We start from the raw sequence: 17,373 nt of genomic DNA, 5'->3' as shown, positions 1-17,373 counted from the left end.
TAATTCTTAGAGGAAATTGACCAGATTGTTATATATATTGGTTGGTTCGTCAATGTATCCAAGCATTCTGTCATTTCATTTTATGCTTTTTATATTTCGATTCATAAATGTAAAAATGTGTTGAAATTTTATGTATATTGTTTTATCACTTTTACAACTTAATTGTTGAATAAAGTATTGAATTGATGAATTTGAAGATTGTCAGACACTTTGATTTACTAGCTAATATTCGATTTGTACTGGAGTGCCTCTCCTGAGTTATGCCAGATGCAGGTGTGGAGCTACCGCATCTGCCTTCATTAGTAGTTGTGTGTAATCAACATATATGAACAATTGAATAAGAGATGCCTGGGGACTATGTGGATGATATTAGATAGCCCCTGCATGTAGCATTAGTAACAGAAATCTGCTTTTTGGCAGCCTTTTTGACAAGGCATTGTGTACCTTTATATTACTTCTCACACTTTGTTCTTATATGCAATCAAACTCTTGGTGTTCTGAGGCTATTGAATGTTTTGTTTTATTTGTGGCTTTCAGGTCTGACTGCCCTCCACATTGCGGTGGTGAACCAGAACGTGAACATGGTAAAGGAGCTTGTTAAAAGAGGAGCAGATGTGTCAACCCCGCGAGCCACAGGAACCTTCTTCAAATACGGACACCAAAAACGTTTCTATTTTGGTAACAATGTTCAAATTATTTCATTCTCAAAATCTATTCTTTACCTTACGTTCTATATTTATTTTGTAAGTTTTATTGGTCAGTAGTGCCTTACAGAGTCATGGACCACCTTGCCAGGGGTTACAATGGGTGCAGCAACTGGAGACTGCATTGGTGTTAACCCAGAGGTTCTTCAACTCTAACTGGAGTGGGGTAATCACAACTTTGGTGGGGCAGGAGCCCCACTGATTTATGGCAGTGATCCTGCCCCACTCAACTTTAAAAGACCTTCATGTCATTTTTAGTATCAGAAATAATTGTTTCATCCTATACGAATATAACATTAAAGGTTACTAAAATGACTTTATTGAATTTTTCTTTCTATAAACAATTTGATCTGGGTGTATTGTGTTATTTTAGCCACACAGCCTGGCTTAGTCCAGTGTCTATTTGCTTGAATTTCCTACAACTTAAAGACATTGATACCCAAAGTCTAAAAGGAATTATATTTGAGGGCGTGCTTGCCCCTGCAATTATAATTGAAGTGCTTCTCAGTTGTGCTACCTCTGGCGAAGAGGTCCTTTTATTGATTACTCTTGCAATCACAGTTTACAAAGTGCAGTTGTGGGAGCACTGTATATTGCAGGGATTCCTTACTTTCCAACACCCACCTAGCCATTGATGAAAGATTATGATCTCAGTGCATCCACTCGGTTCCTTCTGTTTTTTATGGGGTGATGTACAATTACTAATGGTCTTGTTTTATTTTTTAGGGTGTTTAGTATGTATTGCTTTCTCAGTTCTTTGTACTCATAATATTTATTATTAATCCATAATAGTGGCTTTATGGACATCTCAGGCATTAACAGGTGAAGAACAAGTTTCCTCATTTTTTTTCAGAAAGATGTTAATGGCAGATTTGATCTAAAAAATGTTTTTACCGTATTAGTTTTTTCATACATTATCCCATTTTTTTGCATGGGTAGTCCGTCGCCATTTCTGTACCAGCATAACTTGAAACAAGTGTGGGATCGATTTTGAGACTGCTGCTAGATGAGAGGCATCAATCAATAAATGTAGTCTGTACTAGAGAGACTGTGATTGGGTGCAAATAAAATGTAAATACCCCACCCAAATAGACAAAAAAAACTCAATCTATGTTTCACGTCATGAGATTTACATAAATTGTGAATCTCTCAGTGTGATCAGGATGAACTGAATTTTCAGGAGGATTGTCTAATGCTCAATCCATGGGACGATTACAGTTACTGCACAGACTGACAACCAGTCTTGCTAACTTCATCCAACATTTTCTTGTTTAGTGCAACCCAGAATTCCATGATATCTGCGCTTGGTCCATACATAAAAATTGAACATATCTCCACCCCTTCGCTCTTCGGTCTTGTGACGAGCCATCCATCATCCTTCTGAGTCCATTTTTCTTTTTGAGAGATGGTGAGCAGGTAAAATGTTCCACCCATTGGTTTCTCTTCAAGACATCTTCCTGAATACCAATTTTGGTGGCCTAAAAAAAAAAAAAAAATCCTTACATTTTTGGCAGTAGTGTAGAATTTTTTTTTTTCAGAAGGTGAATTATCCTCTTTTAATGGGAAACTCCTTAAATTCATTCATAGGGTGTGGGTTAATATGAGAATTCTGATGTATGGTTTTATAACACCATACCAATTACAAGAGTGATGGCAAGCTCAATACAAAGGAAATCATGCAGTCATGCAAAATATGATCTCTATAACATTTGGATCAATACTTTTGGCAAAACATTAATTATTTTCTTATCAGTTCAAATATTTCTTATCAATTCAGTTTCAGACTCTGTAGTGTTTGCAAATAGGGTCTTCAGTGATAAAGGCTCATAAATAAGCATTGGTTTACCTAGGCATGTTACCCTCAATTCTGAAGGCCCTACAAAAGACATGTACGTATGCCTCAACATTTCTTTTACTGTTAAGAATTACTTGAGCTGGTGAATAGTATCCTAACAATAATCCTGCAAAATGCCTATTTTTGATCCTTCCCACACAACATTTGTTGTCTCCTTCATGTGAGGCAGGATTCGTTTTACAGGCCTTGGGAAATTTCACAGGATTTGGCTTGTGTGGAGATATCCTGTGTGCTTTTTCAATTTGGAAGCCCCTGGCGAGGGTTAGTCTTAAAGTATGGAGATCTAAGTCTCCAAAAATGATATGTAAGAATTCACACCATCTTCCTCTCCATCATGTTGACCAAAAATCCCTAGATTTTTTATCCTCTTACTATCTTCAAGGTTGATGCCCTCCCTTTGCAAAGCAATACTTTTAATCCTAGTCTGATTGACTTGACTTTGCCGCTTTGAATTGGTATACTCAATCACCTGACTCTTAATTCTGTTTCCGCCGCTCTGCCAGTAATTTCTAGGAAGTCCTTCCATATGCTGGTAATTTCCACCTGCATGAGATGTGGGTTGGTGTGTGTGTGTTGTGCAGATTCATGAAAAGCCATAAACTGCATTACAATCATGTCCATCGTTAAATCTGTCCCTTTTTTCTATTTTATTGGACAGCCAAGGACTGAAGCATCAGCTGTAGCTCTTATGACACTTGTATTTTATTCTTTTTTTCCCCCCATAAATTCTGCCCTTTTCAAATATTGAGTGTACTGCCTTCCCAATGCTAGGGATTTCTGTAGTAGGAAACAAAGGTGTACATGGAAGCCACATGCAGTACAATTCTGATATGCAGAGAATCGTGCAGAGTGTAGTTGCAGTTCATAGCGTATGTTGTAGGTGCAATATCTACTTATGGTACACTGCAATCACTAATTACAGTGCTGACCAGTTCGTAATCTGGCAGACATGCTGAAATAAAGCAAGGGAGATTAATTATGTTCAGTTATTGTAACTAGCTGCCAACTTTTTGTGCATAATGTTGCAACAGCTGAGATGTGTGTATCGCCGGAGACCTGTGCAAGGTTTATATTACTAGTCCCATGGTATTTTACACAGGCTTCTTCAATGTAGCACCAGGGTCTTGAAGACTACATGTTCAGCTGCTCCAGGAGTCTCATATATGACTTTAGCAGGTGAATTGCTCTATTTAGTTAGTTGAGAAGCAGTCATGCATGTGGGCACATATATCCCGAAGAGTCAATATCAGACAAATAGAATTAAGAGGCCACACATATCTTTCATACTAGCTGTTGTTCGCTGAAAGGACCAGAGTAAAGTGATTCTTGCAGGATCCTATAAAAAGTAGATTAAGTTTGCCATTCTACAAGCCATTTAGGTTGGAAAGTCCCTGGGGGTGTCTCAGCTTCTAAGTATGTGTTCAAGCAGATTGCAATGGTTGTGGTAGTCCTTGATTGTAATGGCTGCCTGCTGTGTTTGCTAGATGGTGGGCCACCAGTGTTCCATTTTTCTTTTGACTTATACACAGCAGCTCCACTTACTTTTGATCTTACTCTTAGGCTGTGGAGTGGAGATCAAGAGGGCTGCACCCCAGGACTGGATCATGTCCTCATGTTTAGTTGTTTTAAAAGGTAGTGGAGCTTCGGTTCTCTTGGAAATTAAGTGGTGAAAGACTTCTACACACACTTCACACAGTCTACTTGGAAACAGGTGGCAGGTCTGCAAATGGATTCCCCTGAAAGGCTTTTACTTCAGAGGATCACTCACCAGGGTCTGAAATGATTGTCCAGTTTCAACACATGCAACTGGCGAAAGAGAGCTCCTGACTGCGGCTATACAAAGGATGCCTTGGTGAGGGGTTTCAGAGAATATCATTGTGGTTGGACTGCTGTCCACACCACTTTACTCATTCTAGGAGCTAAAATAAGACTTCAGGTAGCATTAGTCACACTAGCTCAGAAGTCATGGATTGGAGCACCGCTGCTAATCAGGCCACATTGCAGGCCTTGGCCATGTCCAAGTATCTATTAATTCTATAAAAATGTTTTTTGTTCCTACTGTAGTGTGAAGAGGAGAGAGGTTGGACAGTGAGGAACCATGCTGGTTGAATCTTGTAAGTCACTGCTTTAGGAAGGGTGAAAGAACTGAGAAGTTTCTCTACGTTGAGACTGAAGTTGCTCTGAGAACACTTATTTGGGGAAAATCAAAAAACAACTGGCATGAAGGAGGATGAAATCAACTAGTAGAATTTGGTTTTACACTGTGGAGTGTGCTTAGCAAATGTGAACATGCATGGGTATTGAAGTCCTTGTTAAGGATTTGCTGTTTATGTATTTATTTTGGTGCCAAAATTGGCAGAGTGACAGAGGATGGAAACTCGTTTAGGTTTCCAAGTTAATAAAATCCCAGCTTTCCATCAAAAGCTTCTGGAAAAACCTGTATAGTCCAACATTCAGTGTCTTCTATAACCCCCCCCCCCCTTTGTAAACCTTTCACCAAAAAGTGCCCTGTAGGTGCCAAGGGAGCTTGGGCACTATAGAACAACTAATGAAATAGGTTGAGTACATGCAATGTGGCACTTGATATGGGTTTATGTTGATGTAAGCTACTATAAATCTAAAAGTGAAATACAAGTGAAGAGTAATCCCCTGTTCACTGCTGCTTTAGTTTTCATTGTGCGATTTATTAGTCATTATTTATCAGTGTATACAAAGAACTCTCCTACTCGGACATCCTCTATTTGTACTGTTAACCTCCTCTCTGTTCTGAATCCCTAACCATCTCCAGTCTTTTCTACACTTCCCCTATTCTTCAGTGCCAATTTTATGACAATTGTATGCTTCTCTTTTCTGTTTTGTCTCATGATTCTAGGAGAGCACATACTGTTCTTTGCCGCCTGTGTGGAAAATGAAGAAATTGTACGACTGATTATTGAAAGTGGGGCTAATATTCGAGCACAGGATTCCCTAGGTACGTCTAATACAAAGCCACAAGTATTGTCAATTGCATATCAGGGTGTTAGTAAAATGTAATCTGTCACCTGATTTGTGCATCTAGAAAGAGCATACCTTCACTACATCAGCTCTATAGATCATGGGGCACCAGGTCATTATAGGTGGATTAAGATCAAACAGTAAGGGTAAGAGTTAGTTAGAACAAAATAGTGCAAAAGTAACTTCATTGTATTCTGAAGTAACTCTGAGAGTTCAACCCGTGCAAGCCCGGTGGCCATCTTGGAATATTTTCCTAAGCTTTAGGAAACACATTTCCAAGATGGCAGGCTGTCTACATGTGCACATACACAATGACTATCAGGCATCGTTTTCTTTTAGTATACGTGCATCCATGTAAATGTAGAGCATCCTTTCTGGAGAGGCTTTTATTGAGCTTTTTGAAACACTGTTAAAAAATGGCTACCAATGCGTGTATGTAAATCCCAGCCATCTGGAGGAAAATGCATTGTCAAAGCCATTAGATGTGGCGAGAGGATGTGGTGTTATGGCCAGATTTGCCAACTTTGGAACCTATGGTTCTGGCCAAATCATTTAATCTCCCTGTGCCTAATAAAAACATGAATGTAATGTAACTGGTGTTCATGTAAAGTGCCCCAATTTCTTTGGGTTAAGTTCAAACTATATAACAAGCATTGGCATAGCCAATAGGTCTCACTTTTGGGACCTTATAAGTGTTTAGTTATGCAGCACAATATCCTTTGTGCAACAACATCAACTGTTGCATGGCTAAACACTTATAAGGTCCCAAAAGAGAGACCTATTGGCTATGCCAATGCTTGTTAAACAAGGGAAGCGGTTACATACAAGAAACTTAAAAACACGCGCTTTCATTTCAGGAAATACAACCGTGCGACAGGAAATAAAGATTAACCTTTGTACAGACTAGAAAATCAGTTAGGCTTTCGCTATTCCCGTGTTTCAGTTTGTTAAGGTGCCGGGGAGGAGTTCCTTAACGGAGCCTTTTGGGCAAGGATGGCTGCTAAAAATTCTCCAGCAGGACTAGCCTGTTATGTCACTCTCACACAAGACTGAGGTCAAGCCAAACGACGTTTAGGGGTAGAAATAGGCTAAGCCGTACTTCCTAAGCCACACTTGCGCACACCCGAGCACGGCTCCTTCAGGCAGACAGGTCAGAGGGGAATGCGCTTGCATGGGGACGAGATAAGATATATGCTTCCTGAATAACCATTGAACAGCTCACATGAACATACTCCACCCCTTCATAATTAAGTTAATAAACATTGAAAAGTTACATGCATTTGTTTGCTGCAGGCAATGTTTGTGGTAATTTCAGGTAAACCAACCTTAACAAGACGGCAAAAGTGAAAGCATGGGTGCACGCGCCCCTCGCGACAGCAAACACGCGAGCGGCAAAAGTGTAAGTAATCAGGGTCCAGATGGCGCCTTGAAAGCTGCCGGCTGCGCGCGCTTGTGCGCGTAACAGCAAGCTTGTGGCTGGCTGCCTCTGGGTAGCACTTTTAAAACCCGCTTGCTAAATGTCTCACTTGAGTCAGCACATGCGCTGGCTCAGGCGAGACCTAAAAATGACAACGAAATAACTGGTGTTCATGTAAAATGATCCAATGCCTTTAATTAGAGTTGACGCTGTATAAAACTGTGAAAAATAACATTGTCACAAGGAAGAATTATTGGATTTGCTGATATTTCGAATGGCTTTTATTGAGCTTTATGAAACACAATTCTAAGATGGCCGCCTATGCATGCGCAGGCATTTCAGCTGTCTGGGGGGTGAAGCATTGACATAGTCAATAGGTACTTTCGATGTGCTAATGGTTGTTAACATCTTTAAAGGTGCTATAACTAACACATTAGTAATAAAGTGTAATTGAGTGCACTTTTTTGTGTATTTGCACAAAGTTGAATATGTGGTATAAGAATGGAATAATTATTTCTCGCATTTGCACCTAAAGCAATAAATTAATTGTATCCTGCCACAGGCTATGAGATGGTTGAGTGGTGTACAGGTGTTACACAAGTGGTGGATTAGCAGACACTCTGCCTTTGTTTGCTGCCTTTACTTCTTCATTCAAAACCCCCCAAATGTGTGTCCAAGTGTCCTTTAGATATTGCTGTGGTCTTTTTACAGGCTTGATGCTTGGTATTGTGAGGTGGGAATGGACAGACAGTTTCGCTAGGAGCTCACCCTTACATGGTATTTAAATTCACCTCTGTGAAACCGTGTCCCACCCTGGCACCTCCATAGTAGAGGGGCTTTCCCAGTTTCATTCCATACTTTCCACAAATATATGTGTAGAGGGCAGAAGTGTGGATTGACATTGGAAGCCATCTTGAAGTGATGGAGCCTTGTTAAGTCCCAGAGAGTGAAGAACCGGGGTTTAACCCAGCGGCGTCAGGGGCACGCCTAAGATCTTCGAGTTCACCTGTCTTGGTATACAGAGACACGGAATACTTCTGGATGGCATCAGAGACCAAGTTTATTAGCTGCAGCTAGGAACAGTGATCCTAGAAATACATCACGGTGTAAATTATCAGGAGACTGCTCATTTTACTAAGGCGAGACGTCTCCTTTTATACCCAATATTAACATTATAAATGTACACCCACTGCACAAAATTCTAGCCAATAAAGTTAATTTTCAAACAAAGTGTCACTTAACAAAAACTCAATTTACAGTATCCCAACCCAAAAGTTAATTATTAGGAATGTCCCAAATTCAATCTCCACAAGCCGAACAAACCTATAATTGAAAGCATAACCCATGTAATGAAGAAACATAAAAAAGAAACGGTAACAGATGCTGAACAAGATAAGGCATGTGCAAGGAAACTAAAAGTTAACGATGTCCTGAACATTGATTGGCAATCTCAGACAGAGATCGATCAGGGAAATTGGCTTTGCAAGGTCAGTTTCAGGTGCAGAGGTCAGTTTCTTACAGTTCATTTCAGAGTCAAAAAGAAACCTAGTTAATGTATACATGAACTAAGAAGGCCAGGCCACTTTATTCGCCAGGCTACCTTCACAGGCCTACGTGAGGGCAACACAAAATGGTGGCATAGAACAAAATGGAGTCAGACTCGAGAATTACAGAACCTCAAGAGGAGTGTGGCAAAAATCACCTACCTTCCTCACACTGGATGCAACATCTTTTTATGTGCGTAGTTCTCACCTTGACTGAGGAGTCCCCACGCCCGTAAACCTCTGACTAAAATGCAGTTTTGTGTGTTCCAAACAAATGTTAACTTACACAAAAGTGTAAGTTTACCTTTGTGAATCAGGCCCACTCTGTTAATACATTGCACTCTCACCTACACTGCTGCTCTCACTCTCTTGCTGCTGGCAAGAGCTAAAAACCTAAATGCAGAGTTATACATGATGTAGAACCTCTGGAAAATATTATAGGGATTACAGTCCTTTATAATAATTACCAACAGGCATGTCTGGAGATTTTGGTACATGAACTACAGAAACATCCTTTTTGACAGTAATATATCTAACCTCCACCTCCTACATCAGAGACATTTCTAATATGTTTAGGGAGGTGTTTCAGTGCTACAGGCGCACCTTGCAAGAGGACTGCTATGAGAAACCACAGAGTATATCTGTAATGTCGCAGGCAGGGAAAGATGCCCAACAACCTGGAGACTCAATGTGCTCCAAGGATTGATGCTACATCTGATACTATTTAGACTATGATTTGTCCATATTCTAAGCCAGGCATCCTCCTGCTGACCGAAGAATTTTCTCCATTGATCCCTAACAGGGAACACCGTACTCCATGTCCTGACCTTACAGCCCTACAAAATCTTTGCATGCCAGATCTATGACCTCATTCAGTCTTACGACAAGGGGTGTCTGGACCAGACGCTGAATCACAAGGGCCTCACCCCATTCAAGATGGCTGCTTATGAGGGTAACACTGTGGTGAGTATGCTAATGCGCTCATTTGCATTATTAACACTGATAGCAATAATGCTCAATAACTGAACACAATAATTCATTTGTCCAATTAAAATGTTGGCTACGTAGTAGTTGTTTTCAATATTTCTTATTGACGCATACATATACATATATATATATTAAGTCAACAAATAACCTGTGTTAATATAGAGTCTGATGACATCCTCTACCTCATACCATTTTTAATTGCTCGCTTTTCATTAGTTCAACTCATTAACTCTCCAGAGAAGTAAGTTAGTGTACGCCACATTACACAGATACTCTGTGGACTATTTGTTTGAAGGGAGACAGAATAAGCGGGCATGTGGAAGTCTCATTAAATTCAATGTCTACATTTTAATTAGAAATGCACTACGTCTGCTCCATAAGTATTGCAGACTGTCCCCGTTCACTCTCAGTTTTAGTGAAACTCTCTTGTGGCCAACACAGACATTTCTCATCATTTACAGGAGAGAAAAATATCACCAATCTTTCTTGCACCACCTGTGGCCACTGTGAAGTCTTTGCTTCTCTGACAATCGCCCTCAAAATGGTTAACAGTAACAGTTAAGCTTCATGGTACCCTGACACTTTGCGTGTGGATATGTTTTCTTCTTCTGGAAGCATGATGCCATTTGTCTCTAAGTATTAAACAATACATACTACTACATATGGTGATCATGAATATCCAGGGGGTCTGATGGTTTTCCATTACAGCAATGTTTCAGGAGATCCCTTAATCAGGTGCAAATTTCAAAGGCTATTCATGAGATCTGGATCCAAAAGATGCTAATTTTGTATGTTGTTTCTGGCCCACCCATCACCCCTCACTCTTAACTCTGACCTTCATTTTTTTCCAGATGTTCCAGCACCTGATACAGAAAAGGAAGCAGGTGCAGTGGGCTTTGGGCCCCATCACATGCACACTGTATGACCTCACAGAAATTGACCTGTGGGGGGAGCATCAGTCTGTCTTGGAGCTTGTGACATCTTCAAAAAAGAAAGAGGTACCCTGGTTGTAAGAATATTATCTAATGCATGGCTACTCACAAAAATATTCCCAGGGTACAAAATGGTTGGTCTCTTATGTGACCAAGGGCCACATTGATGCCAGAATAGTGGTGGTCTAGCAGGGGCAGAGGGGTTGGCTTGGAGGGGAGGCTGGAGTAGAAGATATATATATATATATATATATATATATATATATGTATATATATATATATATATATATATATCTATATATATATATATATTCACAGAAAAAAACATAGGTTTCAGGCACGTTATAGTTAGGAATTAGCATTTAAAAAACCTCAGAAATTCACTGAAAAAAACCATAGGTTTCAGGGGTGTTATAGTTAGCTGGACTTTTCACTTGTACAAAACCATTGAAATTCCCCCGTTATAGTTAGTTCAGCTAACTATAACTCACGCGCCCGCAATGCACTGCTGATGACGTCACATATTACATCACTCATGACATGGTCAGTGACATCACTCATGACATCACTGATGAGGGGGATTAAAACTACCTCTTAAAACAGGCCACAGGGCGTTTTTGCACACGTTAACTCAGGCCCCGTCCCCTCCCTTCACAACTGTGTAAACACGCCCTGTGTCCGTTTTTAGTTGGGAGATTAAGTTCATTTGAATCCTGAGGGTCCCTAGGGTCCAACTAGCCCACTAGGTACCTCCAGTAAGTGCCACAGAGCTGCGTTGCAGAGAAGTGTGAAAAGTGGCACGGCCTGGACCACCTCTCTGCAATGCAGCTCAGTGGCGCTTACTGGAAGCACTTGGTGGGCTAGTTAGCCCCCAGGGGCCCTCAGTATTGAAGGAAAATTATATCCCCAATTTAAAACGTGCCATAGTGCGTGTTTGGAAACGTCACCTCAGGCCCCGTCCCCTCCCTTCACCACTGTGTAAATGCGCCCTGTGGCTGTCCTAAGTTGAGAGATTAAGTCCCCTTGAATCCTAAGGGTCCCTAGGGTCAAACTAGACCACTAGGTACCTCCAGTAAGCGCCACAGAGCTGCGTTGCAGAGAGGTGTAAAAAGGGGCTTGGCCTCAGAACACCTGTCTGCAGCGCAGCTCCCTGGCGCATACTGGAGAGGCCTGTTGGGCTAGTTGGCCCTCAGGGACCCTCAGTATGGAAGAGGAATTAATTCCCCAACTTACAACTCGCCAGGGGGCGCGTTTGCAGAGTGCTGCAAGGAGGGGGCGTGGCCTCCGGTACGATGCCAGTCTTTTATTTATTTTAATTTTTTAAGAAGGGGGGCTGTGTGGTTCCCCTTCTTATTCTAATTTATTGGCCCTGATGACCCCATCCCCCAGGGCCTGTCTCCTAATTATATTTTTTTGACCCCAATCCCCAGGGCCGGCCACTGTTTTTTATTATTTTTTAAAAATATATATTTATAGACACACCTAGGACATGCTGGACAAACCGTACGTACCTATCACCATGACGATTTACGTGATAATCTTTAAAAGGCGACTATGCATACAATGAATCCACGTGGAATGTATTTACACCACTAGTGAAGCTCTGACATGTCTGATGCCCTACCGTGCCTAATTCCGGTAGACACCCTTGTCGTTTATTTATACAAACATGGGTAGCTATTGACGGGCACATTTAATACACATGCACACCAAGCCATTCAAAGGGGATTCGACAAAAATTCAACCAAAACTATGCAAGAAACCCCCCTCACGGTTAATAAAACACACATCCACTGCCGGATGTGTAATACTTTTTATTTTACTCTCTGGAAAGGGGACGAACATCACTTGAGAGTCACAGCGCACTCCTGGCAGAGCCCAATGCTGTGTTACACCCACCATTGCCTGCTGAGTGCCACACACCTCTGTGTTGTATTCCACTAGCTAGTGCATATGCTATGACACTCTCTAGCCCATGTGCATGTAACACCACCCCGTGAATATGTCATGCCACACTTGTCTTCGCACGGGTTATATTGCCCCATCTAACGTGCCTTCCTCGATGCCTATGTTATAACGCACAGTGCTATGCCATACATATTACAATCTGGGATCCATATCTTTGTCACAGTGCATATGCAACGTTACACTCCCCAGCACATATTTTATATTACAACTTTAGAGACTAGTTAGGTAAAACAACACTGCCCTGTGCATATTACACTCCAAGGCGCATATTGCATAGCACGCGCTAGTGCCTGTGCTATCTTGCGCTCTCCAATGAATCTGTCATTGCGCACAATGTATTGCATATTATATTTCACGCCCGGTTCATCTTAAATCACACTTTTTGGTGCATAGTTTATACCATACACTATATCTAGTTTTCATTTTCAATCGTGCTTTTAGGACTATGTTCTATATAACACTGTGTTTACCTACCCTTTTCACGGGCATTACATTTTGCGATAGGGGGTGGAGGGTCAGGGGGTGTTTCTGCCAAGTGAGCCCGGAGTCACAGTCACAAACGTCCTCTTCTTCCTGAATAAAAGTGAGATTATGCTGCATACTTGTTCATATTTTAAGTAGTTCGCACAGACACACGTTTTAAAAACAATAAAGTTCCTAATACCCGCCTTCTCTGAACAGTTAGCTTGCTGCCCCATCCCCCTCCTCCCTATCCTCTGTTGTGTGAATCCATGAACTAGCCTCCTCCCTCCTGCCATGCATGGTCTGATGTGCTGCCACTGCCCTCAATTTAGTATGATGTACCAGTCCACTCCTCCTGCCCTCCATTGCCCAATTCTATGCCCCATCATTGACCTCCTGCTTAAACTCTGTGCTTAGCTTGCTGCCCCTATTCTCCTTCCCCCTGCCCTCCGATGTCTTTGTGTATGCCCCTGCTCCATCCTTTTTGCCCACCATGTTCCATGGACCTGCCACTCCTATCTACTCTGAGTGTTCTGTTGAGCTGCCACTCCCCTCCCACCTGCCTAGCATTGTCAGATGACTGTAACCTGTCCCTGCCACCTCCAACCTGCCTGTCCACATGCCATGCCCCTATCCTCTTCCTCCTGCCCTACATGGTCCATTGTACTGCCACACCCTTCTGCCCTCCCTGGTCTGTTGTGCTGCAACTGCTCCTCCTGCCTGCCCCGTGCGGTCTGTTGTGAGGCCCCTTCCCCTGAACTTTGTCTGTGCACAGGTCCCTTCTATCCTCCATCTTCCTTTGTGCATGCCCCTGCACCCTCCTTCTTGCCCATCATAGCCATTGTGCTACCACTAACCCTCCCACTTGCCATGCATGGTCTTCTGTGCTGCCATGGCCCCTCCCACCTTCCCTGTGTGGTCAGTTAGCTGCCCCAGAACCCCTCCCACCTTCCCTCCATGGTCTGTGTGTATGCCATCACAGTCTCACTGTTGCTCTTCATGGTGTGTCTTGCTTCTAGTGCCCATCCTGCCTGACCTCCATGGCTATCTTGCTGCTCCTGCCCTGCCCCCTTGCCCCCAGCCCTCTGTTTACATGTGCAGACCCCTACTCCCTCCCTCCTGGCTTGTCTGTTCCATTGTAATGCCCCTGATCCATCCCTCCTGCCCTTTATGGTCTGTTATGCTGCAGCTTTCTCTCCTGTCTGTCCATTATGGTCAGCTAGCTACCATTGCCTCTTGCCCCTCTGTTCTCTGTTGTCCATGTGCATGGTCCTGTCCCCTCCCTCTTGCTTTCTATGGATTGTTGTGCTGCACTCCCGTCCCGCATGCCCTGTGTGGTGTATTGTGCTGCTGCAAACCCTGATGCCTGCCCTGCAGGGTCAGTTTGGTGCACCTCTCCATGTCCCTCCTGTCCTCTGTTATCCAAGTCCATGTCCCTACCCCATTTCCTTCCATGATCCAATGTACCATACTTGCGAACATTTTGAACTTGGTAAGAGGGAGATTTTGAAAAAAAACTGGGGTATTGTTTTTCCCCTTTGAGTTACATTGAAAAAGAGGAGATTGTAGACAGGAGACAGATAAAATAAAGCCCATTTGAGCTTAAAAACATTGGACGTTTCCTGGCTGAATCGGGTCTGTTGGCATGTATGGTTGTACTACCCTTGGCTCTTCCTTCTGCCCACAATGGTCTATTACATTGCCACAGCCTCTCTTGCAAGTCCTGTATTGTTGGTTTGTTGCCCCTGCCCCCCTTTCCACTGCCCTCCATAGTCTGTTGTGCTGCCACGGCCCTTCCTGCCTGCTCAGTGTGGTTAAATTGTTGCCTTTGCACCCTCCTACCTGCCTTCAATTGTCAGAGTCCGTGCCCCTGGCCTCTGCCTCTCAACAGTATCCTAATGAACAACTAGATTGCTAACATTCTATATTTATTACAAAAGTGTGGAACGCCTGACGTCATCTTGATGTAATCAAAACTGTAATACCTAGAGCATTTCCTTTAGAAATTACATATATGAGAGGGTCTTATTGGCATCAAAACTATGGTTAGTGCTCTAAAAGACTAAAATAAGGACATATTTTCCGAGTTTTCAAATAGCGAGAAAGCACTTTTAAATTATTTGTTACCTTTATGTTTTTTTATCCAGTTGACCACTTGATTAAATGCTGCACTTAAGGGAGAGGATGTGGTGTTACTTCCAGAACTGCGGACTTTGCAACTGGGGAACCAGGTTAAAGATTCTGCTTCAGCTCGACATTCTGTGATTCTGGTCAAATCACTTAGTCTCCCCATGTCTACAACCAAAATGAATTTGTTCTTGTGTGATGTAACCAATGCTCATGTAAAGCACTCCAATACCTCACAAGTCTGCACTATATAACACTGCAAAAACACAAAATAATAAGTGTTTTGCACACTTCTGTCATTGGGCTATATTTGGGCTACATCTGGGTGATTTTGGGCTACATTTGGGCTCTTTTGTCTCCGTTGGCCATCTTGGGAGATTTATTTGTTATGAAGTTTCCTAATTTCCTCATGTACTGCAGTCTCCTCAGTAGGAAATGCTTTCAGTTTTTTACTTTGATTCCATCATGAAGGTATTCAGATATGTCACACATTTGCCATAAATTCTGAATGTTAGCACTCTAGTTGGTCATTAGATCGCTGTAGTAAAACTACTGTTCACCATGGAAGTCTGCTCCTGGTATTAAAAGTGCATGTTTCAGTCTGCATGTCAGAATTTTTTAATGAAATAGAAGAGGATTTGAGAAGTCACTCAAAATGTGCCCTCATTTTCTTTCTTCAGCATTAATCATAATTTCTATGGCAAAATGAACCCCCTCATTGTGTTCCTTTTTAAATTAAATGTTTTAAGTGTTACCAGTTTATTCCAATCAAGATGGCTTCAGGTGTGCCATACTTTTGTCATAATGAAGACAGTAAGCGCTCTAGTTGTTTTTAAGAACACTCTGGGACATTCTGTCATTGGGCTATACTTGGGCTACATCTGGGTGATATTTGGGCTACATTTGGGCTCTTTTGTCTCTGGTGGCCATCTTGGCAGACTTATTTGTTATGAAGTTTCCTAATTTCCTCATTTACTGCAGTCTCCTCAGTAGGAAATACTTTCAGTTTTTTACTTTGATTCCAAAGGCATTCAGATGTGTCACACATTTGCCATAAATTCAGAATGTTAGCACTCTTTTTGCTCATTAGATCACTGTAGTAAAGCTACTGCTCACCAGGGAAAACTGCTGCTGGTATTGAAAGTGCATGTTTCAGTCTGCATGTCAGAATTTTTTAATGAAATAGAAGAGGATTTGAGAAGTCACTCAAAATGTGCCCTAATTTTTCTTTCTGCAGCACTAATCATACTTTTTATGGAAAAATGAACCCCCTCATTTTGTTCCTTTTTAAATTAAATGTTTTAAGAGTTACCACTTTAATCCAAGCAAGATGGCTTCAGGTGTGCCATACGTTTATCAAAAGTAGGACTGTTAGCGCTCTAGTTGTTCTTTGGAACACTCTGGGAAGCTGCAGTAGAACACAAAGGAATCAACTGACAGTCTCTGCCCTTGTTGGATGTACATGTTTTACTGAGAATGTCAGACTTCATTCTCACATGACTGAGAAAGATAATGTGAATATACAGAAAATAAGCTCTCAGTTTAGCTTATAGATCACCTTCCAAACCTCTGTGGGAAAAGCATGACAAAATATTTTTCTCTCAATCATGATATCCCAGCAGAAGGCTTTTTCACATGGTGAAATCACCTTAGAACATACCACAATTCCTAAAATGAGTATGGTACCATCAACAAATGATTTATAATGTAACTAAAGTCTTAAAACCTTCTATTAACTGCAATACTTTTAAATGAGGTGCTATCATGTATATTGGTCCCAAGATGGCTGCCAACACTTCTTGGATGAAGTGCTGACAGCAAATCAGATCTCAGGATGAGATGTGTGGTTAGGCTCCGCCCACATATATATATGATTTTACTTTTGATTTTCTCAGGAACTACTGAACAGATTGACACCAGACCTGCAAAAGGCACATCCCTGACCTGAGGACTACCTCTCTGGCAAATTTCAAGTAATTCTGTTCAGCCGTTCGGGCTGTACCTGGGACTAAAGGTCCCTATGGAAAATTGCATGGGAAAAACGCGTTTTGGGACCCCCCTTTTTTCTCAGCCCCCGCTTGACGAATCCCCCCGAGACTTTCAGGGTAGGAGCGGAGCGGAGCGCCCCACCTATTTTGAAAATTTCGCGAGGATTCGTCAACCGGCACCAAAGTTATTCCAAATAGAATGTTGCGGATTTCCTATGGAAACACGGTCCTAACTATAACTATCTACTGGCAACCGCCAGTAGATAATATATATATATATATAAAACGTAAAGCCAATAAATTTAATAGGGACAGATTAGACTACATAAATGGCCGAATTTATACTTTCGCCAGAAAATTTGATACGTACAGAAACCGTTCAGTCATGGACAAAT

General features: G+C 41.8%; 1 protein-coding gene across 2 annotated transcripts in view; it reads left to right on the top strand.

Moving 5' to 3' along the window:
- The window catches only part of LOC146813353 (transient receptor potential cation channel subfamily V member 6-like), a 183,755-nt gene that overhangs the window by 123,106 nt on the left and 43,276 nt on the right, over positions 1 to 17,373 (top strand). For both annotated transcript variants that reach the window (XM_085620166.1, XM_085620167.1), the window contains exons 4-7: positions 538 to 678; positions 5,432 to 5,530; positions 9,317 to 9,477; positions 10,353 to 10,499. In XM_085620166.1, coding sequence (XP_085476292.1) covers positions 538 to 678; positions 5,432 to 5,530; positions 9,317 to 9,477; positions 10,353 to 10,499 — 548 coding nt within the window. The remainder of the gene's footprint in view (positions 1 to 537; positions 679 to 5,431; positions 5,531 to 9,316; positions 9,478 to 10,352; positions 10,500 to 17,373) is intronic.

The sequence above is a fragment of the Triturus cristatus genome, chromosome 7 (genome assembly GCF_964204655.1).
Source record: "Triturus cristatus chromosome 7, aTriCri1.1, whole genome shotgun sequence".
NCBI classification, from domain to species: domain Eukaryota; kingdom Metazoa; phylum Chordata; class Amphibia; order Caudata; family Salamandridae; genus Triturus; species Triturus cristatus.
The sequence above is the reverse complement of the archived record's forward strand: the minus strand, read 5'-3'. Positions and strand labels throughout refer to the sequence as shown.